The following is a 19,945-nucleotide window of genomic DNA, read 5'->3' as shown; positions in this document are numbered from 1 at the left end:
ACATTTTTTTAATGCACCATACTTTTTTGTATAAGAGCGCTAATTTGCAAATTTTACAAATTGCTGAAACTCGTTTTTTTTTTAATGGTACCCATGAATTTTTTCAAGTCTTTCTAATGTAGTTTTTAATTCTCTATTAATTTGCAACAACATCTTTTCATCTAACATTTACAGTTATGGAGATATTTGCAAAATTTCAATCAAATTGCAACAGGCACTATTATAATCCAACAGATTTATTCTAGTAGGCTTTGCTTCTATTTAACAAAAGCATAAATTGCTTATGTCATTTAGTTGTCATATTACCTGTCACTACCTTCTAATATGGCAACGCCGCAACCAATTTAAAAAATGTTTAATGTATTTTCCTTTTAAATTAAGGTTTCAACAAATAGCATAAAAAACTATGGGTTGCTATTTAAAAAATTATAACTTTTGCTGTCCAGCGAAAACGGAACACTCTATATAAACAAAAATATTATTAAATCATGCAGCTTTGCAATATAAATGAGTACTGTACTAAACATTTCATATTGACATTTATACAAAGACACCAGGAACCAAGGTCAGAGTAATGGCGAACCCTGTATATGTGTAGACCACATTTTCTAGCCCCTTTATAGTATTAGGCCCCACGACTGCTGACGTATTAATTTTTAATTTACCCTTTCAGTCACGCTTAACGACACAATTTATATATAACGAAGTAAGTAGATGGTTTTGAGAGTGCATATTCCGTTTTCATGCATGGCCTGAATTGTATTTTTACTTTAAATCAGTTTGCTTCCAGATACGTTTTCCAGAAACATGAACACAGCATTCTAAAGCATGGCCACTAAGTAGAAGTAGTTTTGCGGGGAACTTCGGGAAAAGGGTTTGATTTGAGTATTTATTGCGGTTATCGAACAGAAGTAGTTTATTCCATAAAAATGTGTTTATAAGGGAGATATATTTGAGGAATGGAAATCCAGGAAACTGATCCAGTACACTGGAATGATTCGTCTATCCCCATGATTTTTAGACACCTCTGCGATGAAACTCATCAGAGGGAATTTCTCAGGGAAAAAATTCTATAAAAACACAATGAAATTTGATACTCTAATATTTTCCCTTTTTTTTTAATATACAAAGTGGCTCTGAACATAGTGCCATAAAATTGACCGCGTATTTTAGGTGCCAAAATATCACGAAAACTTCATATAACTACATACCGAAAGACGCTTCGTTTTCGACGTACAGGGCGTGAAAGGTTGGTTCTTGAGGATGGTTTTTACTAATATTTCCAAAACGTTTCGCAACAAGTTAATGAAAATTTGAACGTTATGTGAACTTTTTATGCCATTTTTGAATCTCCATAGAGAAATTACTCCATAAACCGATTTGTAAAATCTCAATTTTCACGAAAATACTTGGAGATTTAGGTTTTCAACGCGAGAGAAATTTTTCTATGTAAAAATCTTCAAATTTTATATTTCTCCTATATAAAATCGTCCATAACGTTGGGTCTAAAAAAGTGTAGGTACTTTTTAACCACCAACCCCTATATTACATACTCCTTGAAAATGGGGCATTTTATTCACAGAGATTCAGAGAAAACACAATACGTTACGACAAAGTACAAAATTTCATACATTTATCTCGAAAAGTTTCGAAAGTATTAACATAAAACCATCTTCAGGATCCAACCGTTCACACCCTAAATATCGAAAATGAAGAGCTTTCGATATATCTCTATATGAAATTTTTGTCATCATTTGAGACCTAAAATATGTGGTTAAATTTATAGCACTATGTTCAGTGATACCTTGTATATATAGAGGAGGAAACCTTCATAGAAGAGGTACGCTGTTTCATGATCTAACAACCGCATTAGATGGGATTCATACGATTTTTTTGCACGCCCGTCCACAAAATCCTCCCCTCTTCACTGTTACCCCTACCAAGGACCGAGTTTCGGAATTACTTTTGATGGGAGATAAAACTTTGTGTTTGTGCTCCACTTTTGCGCCCTGTTTCCATTCTGTCCACGCAGACATCAATATCTCCTTTGTGTGTGGCTGGTTTTATGTATTCTGTCCCTCTATATTTGTCGATTTTCTGTGACTTTTAAATTTCCTTTTCTTTTCTTCATTTTCTGGCTTATTCCTTTCCTACATGCCAGATTCAAGGGAGGAGACATCCAAGGTTCACCACGTAGAGATGCGAGAGGTCTTCGACCCCCTCTCTTCAGGACGTGAGCTAACTTCCCTTTTGTGCAATTAGTTTAGATTAGTTCGGTTAGAGTTAGGTTAGTACAGGTTGGCTTGAACCATAATAACCTGCCTGAAACAACACAATTCCTCTCTATACGAAGTTATCCTTGAAATCCGCTAATTATTTTTAAAACAAAGAGACGTTGCAGGAAGAATTGAAATAAAAAGATGTGTAAAAGCCCGATGAAATTTAATAAATTTTGAACAAATTTATGCCACTGCGAAATTAACCTTAGTTCATATATTTTCTGCATATTTAAAGCATAAAAGAGTACCTATTATTCTCGAAAATCGCAAGTAACTTCTGGAATTACAACAAGAGTTGAGGAGAGAATGCGGAGAGGAAAGTTACTACGGAATTTGGCTTAGTTTTAGAACATTTCTATAATTTCCTTTGAATCAATCTGTACCAATATATGTTCTTTTTGTATATCTGGGTGGTACCTATTTCCTCCAAATAGGAAAATTAATTATGGAATAAAACCTCTTCGCACTCAGAGCGGCCTTCAGCAAGAGAAAGGGATCTGAGAAAAATGTGAAAAATTAAAAAGTTGGAATGGTTCAATCGAAAGTATCAAAGATGCAAAAAAGGCACTAGTTTGGAGTTGAAGTTTTATTAAAAAATAGAGTCATAACGGTGCTATTCCTGAATCTAGTTCATAACGAATGTATTACTTTTCAGCCACCATAGACTTGCTCCCTTAATAGTTCCTAGGCATGTTTCAAGTTAAATTTAATAATTAGCCACGTTCCATCTATGGAGAGAACTTGTTTTTGCCCAGTAATTATCATGGAATACACATTCGCATAGGTTGACCAATTTATTTAATTAACTCTGCAAAAGTATTTTAATATAGAGGATGTCTATTTAACAGCCCCTGGGACCTCTACGAGTTTATTTATGATTTCACAAAAAAAAACAATTACTGAAATGTATATGAGGCTAATAAGGGTAAATTTTAAAATTACTGACAACCCTACAGTGTCTGCCAAAAAAAGTGGGGCGTCGTGTAATGTCATTTTTTCAAATGGGACCACCACGTGATAGAATCTTATTTTGATCCTGTACTAATGCCTAGATTCGTTTCTCTGGGAAGCAATAACTCGAAGCTACGTCGTTTTAAAAGAGATTTTAAATGTTAAAAACATTTTAGATATAAAACAATTAATACCACAATTAGCTTAAGTTAAATTTTGATATTGGAATGTGATCTCATGTAAAATCACCTTAGCAGGCACAAATACTCGTTTAGCCAAAAACATATACAGGATGTTCACCAGAGCAACTTTCGTTTTCATCTTTCAACTTTAATTTTGTCGATTTTTCAAATAGGATGGCGTTCCTTACAACGTAGGAGGGAAGAAAACTCAATTTTCTTCATTTTACTGTAAAATGTCTCTTTATCGTAAATATCAATGAAATTATTAATCATTTCGGGAAAACCTGCGTTCATGCCCATGTGCCAGATGCACGTGTGTTGCCATGGTTTCGGTGTTGTTTATTATGAATTTAGATTGCTCATTGACCTCCTGACTAAATTCTCTTACGCCGATGTTTACGTCTTCTACTACTAATAAACTGATGTCCAGTTAGTTCTCTCGTGGCACCGAACGGTTACGTGGGACACCCATTTTTTTTTTTAATTTGGAGGCGTTTTGAGCCAACAAAAGCTCTAAATAGAAGATTGAAAAAATTGCAGAATGGCGACCGGCCTTGAATAATATCACCTCCGTATAAACGGTTTTTAATTGGACAATACATACTGGTCAAAGAAAATATGTTAATCTCCCATGTCTGGGTTCGTCTGGACGCTCGGTATATTTCCATATTTGTTTTTTTCCTAAATCTAAAATCGCAAATAAACTCGTAGGAGTCCGAAGGTGTGTTAAATGGAAACCCTGCATTTCTGGAACCCTTTGTACCTCTCCAGAACTAAATTTTTGACCGTTGATTGTTGGAGAAATCTTTCCCAGTTCCAATCTGTACGAGACCCGAATAAAGTATAGAACGACTAAGGCCCACAGTAGTTCCAAGATTTCATGGATTTCTATAGCAGTATAGTAGTCGCACACTCCATTTTCCAGGATTTGAAGAGGATTTCTTTGAAAATTAATTGCTTAGAAAGGCGAAACGTAAAGTGGGTATTTTTCTAAATACATAAAAGTGCTCTTGCTTTGAAGAAGTTTGCAGCGAAAAAGAAATGCGAAAGAACTGAAATATTGCGCCTGCGGCACGCAATTTTACATGGAAAAGTCGCGGCGTTTTCCCTAATTTATTAGAGTTGTAGCAGTGTTTAACCCTAAGGCCGTATGTCTCCGTTCCTTTACATCTGATTAAGTTCTCCGTCTTTTGGTCTTTGGATAAAACGCCGGTTGCACCGAAAAGGACGAAATTAATAGCCAGACTCAAGAGTTTTGCCGGAATTACAAGTAGACCGCAATTTATTCGGAAAATGTTTATCCCACAACTTTCCTTTTTTAAGCGGATAAAGGAAAACCTTTAGCTAGTTCTTTTAGTCTTCGTGCGGACCCATTTCTCAGATGGAACGTCATGTATTATTCGGGTAAATGCCCATTTTATTTGAAGGGTCGGCCGCCCTTCTCCTGAAACAAATTCGGAAATATTAAGTTTCCTGATATTCTATCTAAATCGACGTTGACTGATTGCTATGTGGATGGCTTTATAATAACTATTTCTTTTTTTACATTCTAACATATCTTTAATATTTTAGCGAGACGGCACGTTCAACACGAAAAGCCAACTAGTCTTCCAGGCCAGCCATTACGAAAACGGGATCAAAATCCATTGTTACGCGGAAAACGAGGTTACGAAGCACAAAGGCGAACCCGAAGGCCATCAGGTTCTAATTCTCGAAGTACGATGTAAGTCGCCATTAATTAATAATTTCTCAATTTTATTAAACACTCTTCTTCCTTTGTACTTTATAGACCCACCGGTGATTTTGGTTAGGCCCAAGTTTATAACCGTACAAGAATCGACGGCTAAGGCTCCCACTAACGGTACGTTGCTCATATGCAGCTACAAGGCGAACCCTCAGGAACTTAAAGGGGCTTTTTGGTAAGTGTCATAATTAGTGAAAAAACAATTAGGCAAAAAATAGTCTCAGTTACGTGTAATGGAACTCGCGAAACAAAACTCGGGAACACTTTAGTAGATTTTATTCCACTCGTTATGACACACACAACCCTAAATCGTTTCAAAACTAAAGATCTTGGGCTTTAACTGGCATTTAAAATGGAGAGAGTCAAGAGTTAAGGATGCAGGATTTTCAAGATTTCGGGAGCGTCGAGCTATATCAGTCGTATCGTTATTATTAGGAAAATAGAATAGTATAGAATAGAGAGTAGTACAAGGTTCGGGGTATCTTAAGTACTAAAAATGGGGGTCAGTACCCATAGGCGTGCTCCGGTTTTAGGCAATAGGCAACATAACCCACAGATGGTAACTTTCCAAATTCTTAACCCGTAAAGTCAAGACAATGGTAAGAAAGGATAATTTACGAGGGTGTTGCAGCTGTAGTCTGATTTTGGCAAAATGTGGATACTTTAGACTTTTGTCTTGACGAGGAAGAGGAGTGAAAGTTTTTATGAAGGGTAACCCTTATTGGAAGATAATGGGTTCCCGACATATGGCCATCCTGGACATACCACTAAGACAGTGGAAATCCATAGGCGTAGCCTAAGGGTACATTACATACGATTTAGGATTCTAATGCGTTCAATCTTAAAGGAAAGGGTTCGAATGCGAAATTTCGCAAAGAGAACATGTAAACTCGACGTTCAAACATTTCAGAAATTATGGGAGGAATTTTCCAGGATTTTCAGTATCACAATTTCATAATAGTTGACTCTTACCTTGCGTCAAATTTTCACGAGTTTACACTGAATTCAACAATAACAGAAGCAAATTCTTAGAAATTAAACCGAGTTTAGAATTTCATGAATTTTCTACCCAGAAATTGTCAACAATCGTGAGACTTTTGATGACATTTTAAAATCACTTTTTCACACCACTCCATCCATCTCTACCAAAAGAAGAGAAAAAAAAGAACTTATGTGAATTTGCCTCCTCGAAATTCCCCTCCGATCTTCAATAATTCTTTTTTTACGCAAAAATTACCCCTGAATGTTGTACAGAATGCAGATAGAATTTTAAATTTAAAGTAAGTTTTAGACAATTTTCAGACTGTAAATTTGTACATTAATAATAAGTTGAATGTCGATGTGAATTGTTGTCAATTTTCTACACAAAAATTTAGGACAATCCTTTAGTAGTGTTAAAATGAACATGGGGAGTATTAATTTACAAAATTTTGTGTGGTAATGTTTCTGAGTTTAAGCTGAATTCAAAGTGGAATTTCTACAAATTTCAACGTGATTTGAACGAAATATTCGGGAATTTCCTGCCCCGAAAATTCTCGCCAAGAATTCTCACGCATGAGGAATTGTTTTAGATAGAAATGTTGATGAGCTACTCAATAGCAGATTCATCTTGTGTTGTATTTATGAAAAAATTCTCACGCATTTAAACTTATTTTAAACAGGAATATCGTGGAATATTGTCTCGAATTCGAATTGACAATTCGAAAAGTGTTTACATATTCTATAAACCGGGAGTTATTTCAGTACGTGGCCAAACTGCAAGAGGTGATTCTGTGAATGAGAAAGTTTATACAAGCATAGGCCTGATAATGCTTCTTTTTCAAAATACAGGGCGTCAAACTTTGTTCCAATCGTTGTAAAAAAGGGGGAGTTAATACAAATTATTCTTCTTTTTTTTAGTATAAACTAGGTGCTTCTTTCTTAAAACTTGAATATATTTTTGTTACTTATTAACAGAGTCGCACACGTACAACTCGATTGTGACGACACTAAAGAAAGAGAGCTATCAAACCATCTTTCCAGTCTTAAGTATAAAAAAACTGGGCACTTACCATGGGCGTACCCTGACTAGAGTGCAATTAAAACTGTTTAGCATAGCAAAAAGGCAGTTATCTTGCAGGATTTCATTCTTTATAAAAGGTTCCGACTCCAGACGCAAACACTGCTCTTTTCAAATCATAAGGAATACCGCTAGGAAAATTCCTGCCGACAAGGCATCTTATGCTTAATCTTCAGAGCAGCATTGTGATTCCATCCTGCCCGATAACGCTAGCCATAGGCGTAACGCAGGGAATACATCATCCTGGCCTACCTCATGACAAATTAAAAAAAAATAATAATAATAATAGTAAAATAATTGTTAAATCCAAAACAATCGTTATACATAATCAAAAACTTCTAAATAACAAGGAGAGGCAAACTAATATGACGTTGAAACGTGGTGACAGTTTTTAATGTACTACAAAGGAATCTTTTAAGCTAGAAATTGTCTCTTTTGATACTAGCGGTCAAAGGAGTAATGACGGAGATTTAGGAAAAACTTTTTATTAAAATTACCCTAAATCAAATAATACGCATTTTTTTAAATTAAAAAAAAACATTTAACACGAACTAAAGCGAAACTAACAATAATTGCTGAAAATATTCTTCAACCTCAATGCAAGCATTTGCTTGTCTTAACATCGATTTCCAAACGCGTTGAAATATTTCCGACGTATATCCTATCTAATAATATGAATCCCATATCCGGTGGATTAATTCTTCTTCAGTGTTGACCGGAATTCTATAAACAAAGGACTTTACATGCCCTCAAAAAAAAAAATCTAACGGATTTAAATCCGGTAACTTGGGTGGCCATAACTGTGCTTAATGCAAAAAAATATATAAAAGTTTTTAAAAGGTCAGTACCGCATAAATAACAATAATAATCATAAATAACAATGTCACATATTAACAAAAAATTATTTTTTAAGAAAAGCTTGACACCCTGTATCTTGAATACGAAGCATTACGGGACCTATGTTTATATACATTTTTCGTATTAGAATCACTCAAATAACCACCACTTGGAAGTTTGGTCAAGTACTTAAATAACACCCTGTAGAATAATTCTCTAAATGTCTAATGACTTCTCTAGGACTAAAGATGGTAAAAACCTGACTCTATCTGACAAAACTAAATACAGCGGAGGAACTATAGAAAACCCTCCCTTAATCATATACAACGTCAGCAGGGACGATTTAGGGGAGTATAGTTGCTGGCTCAAAAATGAAGTGGGCATGGAGCAATCCGAGGACACTATTTCGTTGAATGTTCAGTGTAAGCCCTCACTTTTCAATCAAACTTCGTTATTATCACCCGTATGATGTAGATCCACCTGACGTGGAGGTTCTCATGGAACCGACCCTCCCAGTTAAGGCTTTAGATAAAACCAACGTTACGCTCCAATGCAACGTCACCTCAGGAAATCCCTCAACCCTATCCAAAGTACGTTTTTTTTTTAATTAAAAGGTGATACTTTTGTCTTTAGAAGTAAAGAATATTTGCAGGTACGGTGGTTTTTGGATGAAAAGTTATTAAAAGAGCTTCCGGAGTGCAATTACACATCCAAACACGACTCCAGAGGTCCGTTTTGCGGGGTGGATCCGAGCATTTTCAACTTAGAGAAAGTGAACCAGACTTTTGCAGGAATGTACACATGTCAAGGGGAAAATGTGGCTGGTTGGGGAACCATTTCAGAACCTGTGGAATTGGTGGTTTATTGTAAGTATACGAAAAATGTATCGTGAAGTTATAGATAAAACCATTTTTTGAAGTTTCTACTTTTAAAAAAATCCGCAATTTAGCCTTGAGACCGCTAAACACATTACTACACTTATCTAAAGAGTTACATTTATTGCTTTAATTCCGAATTTATTTCAAAAACTGTTACATCCACCAGCTCGAACTCCACAACACTCGAAGGAGAAAGAAGAGTGTTGGCAACCTTCTTAATAAATCACTCAATATTCTTCAGCTCATCCACGTGAAACTAGAGCCGTTAAAGAGGGATAATGAAATAGAGAAAAGAAGTATAATCGTCCACTTTTTTACACAACCAATTTTCCGGCATTTTTCCATGAACGTAAACTCGTGAAATTTGTAGTTTTGATTCTATGAAGTTAGCTATGAGACACCAATAATTTATGGGATAATTCTCTATGTCTCAATAAATCATTGAGTCTTATGTAGTTTTTACTCTTTAAAATGCACCAATATCTACCACAGGAATTTGTGCAGATTCTGTTTCCCAAAATTAATAAATGAACTGGTGAAAGATACGCAGTTTTCATTCTACAAATTCTCCTGATATATCAATAATTAAAAATAAAATTTTCAAATAATTCGAATAATTCTCAATAAATCACAAAAATGCGTTCCCTCCTTATTCTCTAAGTTTTCCCAATAAATCTGGGAAATAAAGACTCTGCTGAACAATCCCAATCTCTTTGGACCGTGGCTAAGTGATTATAATCTTTATTACCTAATTGACGATTTACCGCATGTATTATCCTCCAATTTCTTTTGGAAATACAATATTTTACAGATCCTCCAAGTAAACCCAAACTACGGTCCTATCCTACGAAAGTGATCAAGGGCTCAGAGTTAAATCTGGAGTGCAAAGTGGAGTCTTCAGGCAGGCCTGACAACGTCACTTACATCTGGTATAGGGGGTCACATCAGATGACGGAAGTCACTTCTTCCAAGCTGAAAATCGTCCCTGTGGGTCTTGAGACGAATAGCAATTTTACATGTATTGCAGTTAATGAAGGAGGCCAGAGTGAACCTGCAACTCTGTTTATCAATGTTAATGGTAATTGAAGAAAAATGTGTTCCACAAATATTTTCCCGTTTTCTATTGCTTTTTCAGCACCTCCAGCGTTATTCGATAGACTGAAACCCTATCAGGGGATCCTCTACTCTTCTCAGCATATAAACCTTACTTGCAGAGTTGAATGCTCCCCATTGTGTAGTATAATATGGAAGAAGAATGGCAGGATCATCGACTTCAAAAAAAATCTTTTATATTACAATAAGACCGTCATTCACGAGCCAGATTTGAGAAAGAACATTTTCGAGTCTGTCGAATCAACTTTGGTAAGTGTAACTTCAGAAAAGGCGGTTAAATCAATTAAGGTCCCTTTCCAGATATGGAATATGACGGCTTGGCCTGGAAACAAGCTTAATCGCACCGCATCGAACTCGAATTATACCTGTCAAAGCGAGTCAAATCAGATCGGTCCGGGGGTCAGTTCGACCATTGAAATCGCTGTTGATTGTTAGTACAGGCTCAAATTAAAAAACAATCTTCTTACTGTAATCGTTGCTCTCATTCGTAGATCCACCGGAAGATGTTTACGTTTCCCAGCAAGTAGTCAAGGTAGTCGAAGGGCAGAACCCCAGCCCGGTAAAGTGTCACGGCAAGGGCCATCCAAATCTCAGTTACAAATGGAAGAAAAACTCGACGTCTGAGGCCAAAGTGCTGGGGGAGGAGCTGAGGCTGGGGCCGATGATGAGGACAGACTCGGGAACTTATATGTGCGAAGCTTCCAATAAACATGGGGTTGAGAATGCCATTGTGTACTTCAATGTTATGTGTGAGTATATTTCAGCGAAATAAACGTAAGAGAGGAATTCCTAAGTGGCAAATTCCGAAAAAAGCATAACATACGGGATGTCCTCTATAGGAGGAACAGTGTGAGTGTCCCAATCATAGTGACAACAATTTCACATATTTTTTAAAACAGCCTCATAAAAACTGAAATTACTTAAAAATATAAGGGTGTATAGAAAAAAAAATGCATTCCCAACATCAAGACTAGTTTAATACTGTCCGCTCCCACTGAGTGGTGCAGCAATGCATCATCAACCAATCAGGTTAGGTTTCGCACGGACGATAGTGAACTAGTTTGTGAGTAAAACCGTTAAATCCATTAATAACAGTCGCCAGATTTTTAACTGTTTTTATTCTACTTCAGATCCCCCTGATTGTACCATAACGCGAACTAAAAAAGATGGCAACGATGCCCTTCTCTGCACCGTGCAAGCGAATCCCCAAGAAGTAACGTTCTCCTGGAAAGCTCGAGAAGGCAACGAAACGTTCATTCTCAACGACAACAGCTATATCATCCAAGATGGGTTGAAAAGCTACCTGATCCTGGATTCTACGGTGGACGTTAAGAGAATTTACCAGTGCACCGCCAACAATTCTATTGGATTTAACGATAAGCAGCCCTTTGAAATGGAAGTTGCTGGTAAGTAGTATTTCTCGAATAAATATGAAAGCGCAACAATTTTCCAACATGTAGTATGGTTAATATTTAGGTATCATGCCATGGTGGAAACGCTTGACCAGAGAAAACCTCTACATCATCATCGCCAGTATTATCGCCATCATTATCTGCGTGATTATCATTTGCATAGTGATCATCATTCTCTGCAGGAGGAAAAGGGCCAACACCAAATGTGAGTCGTTTTTGTGTGTGAAAATATCAACCACTGCTCTTGTTCAGTCATTATCCCAGAAGACACTATCCTTACTTTTCGTGACAAAGATAGTAGCAATGTCCTTTTTAGCCCTTAAGCGATCATTTTATACAGTTATCACCAGTTCAAATGGATACGCAGGAATTGTACAAGTGGAAGAAGGACTGCATGTGGCTTAGCATGCCTGCGACAAAGACTAACGCATTGGATTGCGGGGCTAGCGGCAGACTTGGCGAAGTCAGACCAGTCTTGCCAGATCTCTTCCACTTTCAAAGTTTTAACTAATATAAATTCTAGTTATGAATTAATATTTTTATGTGTTTAGATTCCTTCTTTTTGCTGTTTTTTTTTCGTCGCCGTGAAGGCAGCAAAATCAACACTAATCTCGACATCAAAATGGGGATACCGGCCGGACTGACTCCGCCCACTTCATTGGTCTTGGTCGGAGGCATATTAGACCTTATGCGGTTCTTGTCCCACTTGCACAATCCCTATGTGTCCACTTGAATTAATGATACATATATGTGCCTATTTACGTTTAAAGTTATATTAATAAGAGAGTGAATTAACATTTGATTTTGTTTTTGGCTTGCAAACGATAGATAACAATCCATTGGAGATGGAGGAACGAGAAAAGTAAGTTTTCACATAGTACAAACGCACCTTCCTAGGTTGAAGTTGATATACTGCACACAATGATATACAGTGAAGTAGAAAAATGAGCTTTTTAAATTTATTTTTTTAACATTGAATTATCCTTTAATGGCATGTGGGCTTTATTCTCATTTTGTTTGTTCTTTTCATCATCGAACACATGCAGGCGTAGTGACACAAGGGAGGTAAGCAGATGGCAAGAGTGTTTTAGCTTGGTTTAATCCTTCGTTTGCACAAATTTCCCTATAGTTTTTCACAAGTTTGCTCTTTTAGTTTCGCACATATGCAAGCCGCTCAGGTTGTTGAAGAACATACCGTATTGCATTAATTAGATATTGCAGAATGCATTGCCGGATTTCTTAGGAATACTGAGAGGAACGGAGACCTTGCAGGTCTGAAGACGTCAATTTTAACGAAGATTTGGAAAGTTTTAGTGATGCTTTAAAGGCTTAAACTTGAATGTAAAGTTGACCCATTGCTATACCAAAAATGTATGTTATCGAATGAATGAGATATCTGGGGTTTCTAAAGATTTTGAATGGAATGTTGCTCCGGGCAAGCTTGTCCTGGTCTGAAAACCACTTAAAATTCCTAGACTCCCTGAAAGATGAGAGTGAAAACCTAAAGTATTTAAAAGTAACTTTCTCGTTGGGATGAAGTTTCTAAATCTTTTCAATGGAACGTTTCTTCAGAAGACGGCAAATCTGAAAATAATGTCTTCAAACCCCTGGAATTTCTAAAGACACCAGTTCTCTGATACTCTCTTCAAATATTTTAACTTGAAGATTTTAAAGATACCGCACCTAACACTCAAAATGCTATCTGAAGGAATGTTCATTTCAAATTCTTCAAATACTTTGTCGTCGAAATTAAAAACTTCCTACAAATCCCTGAAATTTCTAAGGATTTCAAGTCATCCCTACAAATCTCTCACATCTTTCTCTCTCTCTCTCTCTCTCTCTCTCTCTCTCTCTCTCGCTATTCCTACTTTTCAGTGATCCGGCAGTGCACCATTCTCCCAAAATAAATGCAACACACACCTGAAACAGAATTAACCACCTATCACCCCCAAATATAACACCATAGACGTAGCTGTTGAAATGACTAACATCTCTACCCTTCTCCTCAGGTTTCTGTGCTCACAAAGTCCAGACGTGCTTGGCTTGCCCTTAGTACCCTGCGGTAGGGTCACCTACTTGGGGAACCAAGGTACCACCTCACTATTATAATTTGTTCGACCCTAACATCCTACTTGTAAAGCATGCCTTTGTAGTAAATTGCATGAGAAAACTATAGAGGGAGACAGATACGTGCACACTCATAAAACATAATATAGAAATTACAAGCCGGGGTTTGTGTTTATTTGTTTAGGGCTATAGGGGAAATAGGGTATACAGTCAATAATCCCAAAGTCCTGAATATCCACCCTGATATTCGAGATATATTATAACTAGACGCAGAAGTTCTTTGGTTTATACTATAATATTAAAGAACCACTTCCTACATCAATTCAGGCGCCACCTAGGGACGCATTAATGCACACCGCGCTAGCGCCATCTGACAATAATTTTACTCTTAACCGTAAATTATTTTATTGTTTTTTTTTATTTCATGTTTTCTTTTCGTCTCTCCTGTGTCTGTGCTTTGCTTTGCCTGCTGATAGAGCCGACGGAGAATCCCCACTGGACCAATCTAAATGGCCTCTCAAACCCGGAGTTTTGGTTCATATCAGCAAAATGAACAATGTCAGTATCAGTCAACTGAACCAAAGGCAAAGTCCATTTAAAACCAACTCCATGAAAATCAGCACATACCTGAAGTACCGAAGGAATAAGAGTAAAGTATATAAAAGACTAAGGAAAATTAGGGAAGTGTTCGGTAAGGGGGGAGATGAGAGGCCGTTTGGTATTACAGAGGGAGCTAGTGGAGGTAAAATTGTTGCATTTTCGGTTGAAAATCGTTTTACTTGATGTTTTTGCATGTTAGTCGTGAGTTTTAAGAGAATTCAATCGTCCTCTATGAGCCCCAGGATGGACATCAATCCACGAAAGAGGAAAAAACCCGGCGATGGTAAGTGAAATAAGGTAGAAAAAGGAAGATGGCAGTTTGGCAGACATGTAGATCAAAATTGCATGACTTGAAGCTACCACAGCGATTTAGCAGACCTTCAATCCCATCTCATACATCAGTCACAAATTCTTGAATTTATTTACTTGAAAAAGCGATCACCGCCTGGTGATGATAGTATTGTCCAATGACTGATGCACAAGACGGAAGCTCTATATTGCTCTTCCTCGTGCATCCGTCATCCGTCGGTACCAATGGCCCCAAAAATGCTGTCATTTTTTGAAATAAACAATTGTAAATGGAATATAAATCAAAAGCACAAAAATGGGGGTGTAAAACACTGGAAACCTGGAACTATTTAGATAGAGTGTTCCTCGTATTATCTTATCATCGGATGACGGATGCACGGAATGAAAATTTTATAGGATAGGATTTGATATAGGGGACTTAGATTCGAGATGAGAATTCTCATGAAGAGTCTTATGTAAAATGGGTACCGATTTAACCACGATTCAGATTCAATAACCTATAACGATGCAAGAACTCTTTTAGCAGTCCCAATTACGAGCTTCCTCTTTTCCCGTAGATACCTTATGCGAAACTTTATACCGAAGGTCTGCTCTCTTTTTCTAATAATTTCGCATCGGGGAACTTTTTAAAAACTTTAACACACAAAGCCAGAGCCATTCGGGACGCTTTAATAGGGCGGCCATTAAATAATTTTATCCTCCGGGGGTAGGTTTTCCCCTAGTAATTACCTTTTTACAGCCATATCGTTAAAAGTTGGCTCTAGCTGTTAAAAATAATTCCAAAACTTTTCTTTTTAGATCCAAGGTAGGGACCTTTTGCATGTGAATTTTAGCTCACCCCGTGATCATCTAACTTACCTCTATAAAACGTGTTTCAGCCCCCATCAACCAATCATCTATAGTAGGAGATAAGATAAGGCCGGGGGTTGTCCAACCGGTTGGAAATATGCAGGGCCACCCCGTCCCCAACAATTCCGACCCCAACGACAAAGGTTTCTATGAAAACCTCCCCTTCCATGGCATGCAAAACCCCCCGAATAAGGTAACCTCCAATGCTCATGCAATTTATTTTGTGTGTCGCTTCTTTTCTTTTTTTAAGTTTGCATGTTTGTGTTGCAGCCCATTTCAGTAATTGCACCATTTAACCAAGGAGCTAAAGTGCAGAAGGCCCTTAATACTCCCTTTAACCAATCCTTTCCTTCAATTCCCTTTAACAACGCTTTGCAAGCAGTGAGGCCTAATAATGTGATCAAAAGAAATCAGTCTTTTGCTGGGTTTCACTCCACCAGAAGATTTGGAGAGCCGCAACTACCGTGGGCCACCCAGTACAGTATTTTCATGAGGAATGTCAATCAGGCCTTCCTGGGGTCTACCCCCAATGTATTTGAACCAAACTTCTTCGTTTTGCACAATAATGGAGGGTTTTCTTTTACAACCAATCCCTCGTACCAAAACAACCAATACTACCAGCCCTTGGGCACTAAAGCCGCAAGAGTGTCGGGGAGGAACGAGACTGAATTTGGTCTCAAATACTCCTCTGGGGACAACATTATTAAGCCACCAAAGAAGGTCTTGACAGCTAAACGATTCAGCTCTCTCAAGACTGAGAAACACAAATGCTACTCCCCAACATTCTACTCAATGCGTTGCAAGAAGCACGCGAAAAAGCGTCCTATAGTTTATGCTTTGCCCAAGAAATGCTTGGCTAAAGACTTCCAAAATCTCACTGATAGTATTCAGATTATGGAGCAAGGCTCTGAAGAGAATAAAGGTGGAACCCCAGTTCCAGCACCCCGATGCAAAAAACATAAAACTCCCGAAATTATTTACGCCAACATCTGCGATTCCGTCCAACGAAACGTTCCAGAACTCACCAATTACTCAAGCAATGGAGAGAGCGCCGTTGAAACTGGAACTACCAAAGCCGAAATCCACGAGGAAAACACCAAACCGAAAATCATAGATCATTCCCCAAAACTAATAGCTTTTTGCCCCAAACAACCCAAAATCTCCCAACATGCAATGAAAAACTCCCCAGTGCTTAAAGTGAGCCCTAACTTCGTTAAACCGAAGGTGGAGAGTCCTAAGGGTGCTTTATCCTTGAAAATCCAAGCGAAAATTAAAGCTTCCCCAATCCAGAGCCCTTCTGACAATAAGGGCGTTATTGGGGAGAAGCTGGAGGAGGTAGAAAAAGGTCCTGCTGCAGTGAACGTACCGGAAATGCCCATTTTAAGTCCCAGTGCTGAAAGGGTAGCTGGTAATGCTCTTGCTACTTTTGGTCAGGTTTGTTTTTATTTATTTCTTTCTTTTTGCATGAGCAATCCTAAAGAGTGTGATTAAATGAAGAAGGATTTAAAAAATAAATCATTTTCTTTTTTTCTACTGTTTCTAAAAATAATCATTATCATCATATCACGTATATATCAAATTTTAGCTCTCAATATCGTGGGAATTTGTGGACCAATTAACCTCAAATGAAATAACCAGAATCCATATGAGAATCAAAATAATGCGTTTTATGTGGAAATTTCCACATAAAAAGTTTTTAAATATTTCCAAAAATCGAATAGTTCTATCAACTTTCGACATTGGTCGTTCACAACTCCTTTAGGGTGCTCTGCGGACTACCTTTTATTTAAATTGCATTTGCCCTTTTAATAATCTAATTCCCACCGTCGTCAATTAAAGAACCCTATAACCGATCTAACAATTTCTTGCAGAACGCTTTTTACACACTAACAACCCCCCATTGCAAGCAAGCGATATTGCCTCCTCAGTACTCCGCCACCATCCCCCACCAAAAGCACACCAAGCTGATGCCCAAAGCTCTCTTCCAAGAACATCTCGCAAAGAGTAAAAGCTTTTCGAGCAAATCTTCAAAGAATAAAAGACACTTCCAAATACCACTTCAAAAGTGTCATAGCTTCAAGTTTCAAACGGCTGAGAGCTACTTCCAGCCCATTAAGAACATTCATGAGGAAAATTTGATGAGAAATGGGTATGTGAGTGAATACCCTGGTAGTTCGTCTTCCACGAGCAGTTTGAGCAAGCACCACAAAAGAGAGAAAGCGAAGCAGAAGACCAAAGGTCCTTTGGTGTTGAGGCATCCGAGTGACTATCCAGAGAAATTCCAGGAGAATATCCAAAGTTCCGTGCAACTGCAATACCCCCAGCCTTTAGTAGCAGGAAGAGTTAAGCAAAACGGTATAGTGCAGTATGCGGATTTGGATATACCCTCTAGCAGGAAAGGCTCGCATGAGAGTTCCAGTTCTGGATCCTCCAAGAGCCACAACAAGAAACAAAAAAAGACTGAGTATGCCACTTTAAGGTTCAATGAAGTGGGTCAGGAGATTGATGTTTAACGTCGGGAGTGATTTCAGGATGTACTGAGTTAATTCTTGGAGTTGAGGTAAGAGTGTTATGGCACTAAATTGGAAAATTTTGAGAGTTAACTAACAAACAATACATCATGATGGACAAGTTGCAATTTATGACTTGATATATGGGCTATGCAGGGAACATACTGGGCGCACCAAATTAAGTGCGCACCATTGTTAACTTTGTTAGTAGTAGACATAGAACCTTAGCTTAAATTGCAAAGAATTGTATTTTCTTGGGCTGGTTACCATGGTGATACTAGAAATACAATTGAAAATCGAGTTTTAAAGATAATTAAAAAAAAATTGTTTTAATGAACCAGTCTAAATTTTTACACAAAACTTCAATAACTTTTTTCTAAAATGAATATTTTTTGTTAAATGTTACGTAAGATTCTAAAATATGACATATTTTTTCCTTGTGAAAAAGGCCTTTTCACAAGAAAAAAAATGAAAAAGATCCTAAAATATTTTAGCACATTTACTATAAATTTACAAATGCTTTCGATTAGATATTTTATCAAACTAATGCATTATATTTAACATTTTTTACTTTTAGCCACTCAGCGCTTACTAAATTAAATTAATTTGAATGATCACTGCTCATACAATTAGAAACAAAAATAACCAATATCTTAAAAAACACTAATTTTAGCAAAAAAAGTTGCTAAAGTTTTTTGAATAAAATTAGTTTCAATTTCGATTATAAATTCGCACACACGAAAAAAATGTTTTTTTATTATCTTTAAAACCCGAAATTCAGTTGTTTTCCTAGTATAACCATCTCAACCTGCCCATGAAAATATAATTCTTTGCAATTTAAACTAGAGTTCTACCTCTACTAATGTTAAAATTAAGAATGGTACGCGTTTAATTTAGTACACCGCGTATAGCTCAGTGTCTTGATTCTTAACATTTGTTTATGTTTTTGCGCATAACTTTGTTTTGGTTTTAGCCGAAATTTCATAACCGTCGCCCGCTTATGCTCGCCCTTTCCTGAAAAGCCATAACTTACGATTTGTCCCATTTTTCGAAGTTAGGAGAAGATTATTGCACTAAAAGGTAAAAGGAAAACAATTTTAAACATGTGAATATAAAATCAAAAATATCAGAAAAAAAAAAACATTAAACTTGTGGTTGTCGATCATATTTCTTGACAAAATGGTGCTTAACGAAACAATAATTAATTAATTCGAAAAAGTGACTTTCTAAATTTTGTTTTAGACTAACGGAACTGCACCTGCCGCTAGTGATACATATATTTTCTAAGGTAATTATACGGTGTGTCTGTAGATAATCGAATCGATGTGACTTTTATATAGGATAGTCCACGTTCACCATTTAGACCTCATAAACTGTAAAAACGTTTTGATTAAATTGTGGGAAAGGTCCACAATTAGTTACTCAACAAATTATCTCTTCAGAAATAAAATAAGTCCTAGGAATCCAAGTTTCATAAGCGTTCAAATTGAAAGGAACTAGAATATTCGGCAACCCGGCAACATATGTATGTATCTACTTCTTGATTTCATAAAGCGTATATGTACATTCACCAAATTTTCACCATTTTTACCTAAAATTCTAAAATTTTTGATTCAACATCCCAGTTAGAAAATCAAATTCCGTGACTTAACATTGATTTAGGAATTCTATGGTTTTACTTCATAGTTTAAAAGACGAAATATTGCAAAATTTCGTTGAGTAAAACATATTCCGCTAGTTTCAAAGAAAAAAAAACCTAAAATTGAATCAAAACGCAGATAATTCCACAACAGCTGGGATCAATTTTAAAAAGGTGTTTTGTTGAGCAACTAATCGCACATCCTTACTACAATTTAACCAAATTCTCTTATAGTTTCTGAGAGCCCAATAGTCATCCTGAATTTGGACCATCAAAGATAACATAGAACAGTAGCACTTTTTAATAGGTACACACAAACACTCAATGCGAACACATAGATCTTCCGAACGCTAATGTCCTTGGTTTTTCAGCCCTACAGACCAGATCCCTGTGACCTGCTCTATGCTGACGTAGACTACATGTCCAACTATGGACCGATCAACTACAAAGCAGCCTCGGTCTATGCTGCCATGAAACGGAACAAGGGCAAAATGGAGGACATCAAAGACGACAAAC

At 37.0% G+C, this 19,945-nt stretch overlaps 1 protein-coding gene across 5 annotated transcripts in view; it reads left to right on the top strand.

The window, feature by feature from the left end:
* The window catches only part of nrm (neuromusculin), a 205,846-nt gene extending 185,915 nt beyond the window's left edge, over nucleotides 1–19,931 (top strand). For 2 of the 5 annotated variants that reach the window (XR_010733523.1, XR_010733524.1), the window contains exons 7-26: nucleotides 674–706; nucleotides 4,985–5,135; nucleotides 5,202–5,331; nucleotides 8,293–8,474; nucleotides 8,527–8,642; nucleotides 8,705–8,918; nucleotides 9,742–10,008; nucleotides 10,066–10,292; nucleotides 10,344–10,473; nucleotides 10,535–10,792; nucleotides 11,174–11,449; nucleotides 11,520–11,660; nucleotides 12,284–12,317; nucleotides 13,999–14,264; nucleotides 14,322–14,405; nucleotides 15,310–15,473; nucleotides 15,551–16,714; nucleotides 17,152–17,840; nucleotides 19,033–19,078; nucleotides 19,801–19,891. Coding sequence is in view for 2 of the 5 variants with exons in the window: in XM_066297911.1 (XP_066154008.1) it covers nucleotides 674–706; nucleotides 4,985–5,135; nucleotides 5,202–5,331; nucleotides 8,293–8,474; nucleotides 8,527–8,642; nucleotides 8,705–8,918; nucleotides 9,742–10,008; nucleotides 10,066–10,292; nucleotides 10,344–10,473; nucleotides 10,535–10,792; nucleotides 11,174–11,449; nucleotides 11,520–11,660; nucleotides 12,284–12,317; nucleotides 13,999–14,264; nucleotides 14,322–14,405; nucleotides 15,310–15,473; nucleotides 15,551–16,714; nucleotides 17,152–17,793 (4,479 nt within the window). In the remaining 3 variants the exon portion in view is untranslated. Of the gene's footprint in view, nucleotides 1–673; nucleotides 707–4,984; nucleotides 5,136–5,201; nucleotides 5,332–8,292; nucleotides 8,475–8,526; nucleotides 8,643–8,704; nucleotides 8,919–9,741; nucleotides 10,009–10,065; nucleotides 10,293–10,343; nucleotides 10,474–10,534; nucleotides 10,793–11,173; nucleotides 11,450–11,519; nucleotides 11,661–12,283; nucleotides 12,318–13,998; nucleotides 14,265–14,321; nucleotides 14,406–15,309; nucleotides 15,474–15,550; nucleotides 16,715–17,151; nucleotides 17,841–18,763; nucleotides 18,871–19,032; nucleotides 19,079–19,800 lie in introns of those variants that run through there. The other 3 variants (XR_010733525.1, XM_066297911.1, XM_066297913.1) reach the window with 3 other exon arrangements.
* The last annotated feature ends 14 nt before the right edge of the window (nucleotides 19,932–19,945 follow it).

Source organism: Euwallacea fornicatus, chromosome 29, assembly GCF_040115645.1.
Source record: "Euwallacea fornicatus isolate EFF26 chromosome 29, ASM4011564v1, whole genome shotgun sequence".
NCBI lineage: Eukaryota > Metazoa > Arthropoda > Insecta > Coleoptera > Curculionidae > Euwallacea > Euwallacea fornicatus.
Note: the sequence above shows the minus strand (reverse complement) of the source record. Positions and strands in the feature narration are given on the sequence as shown.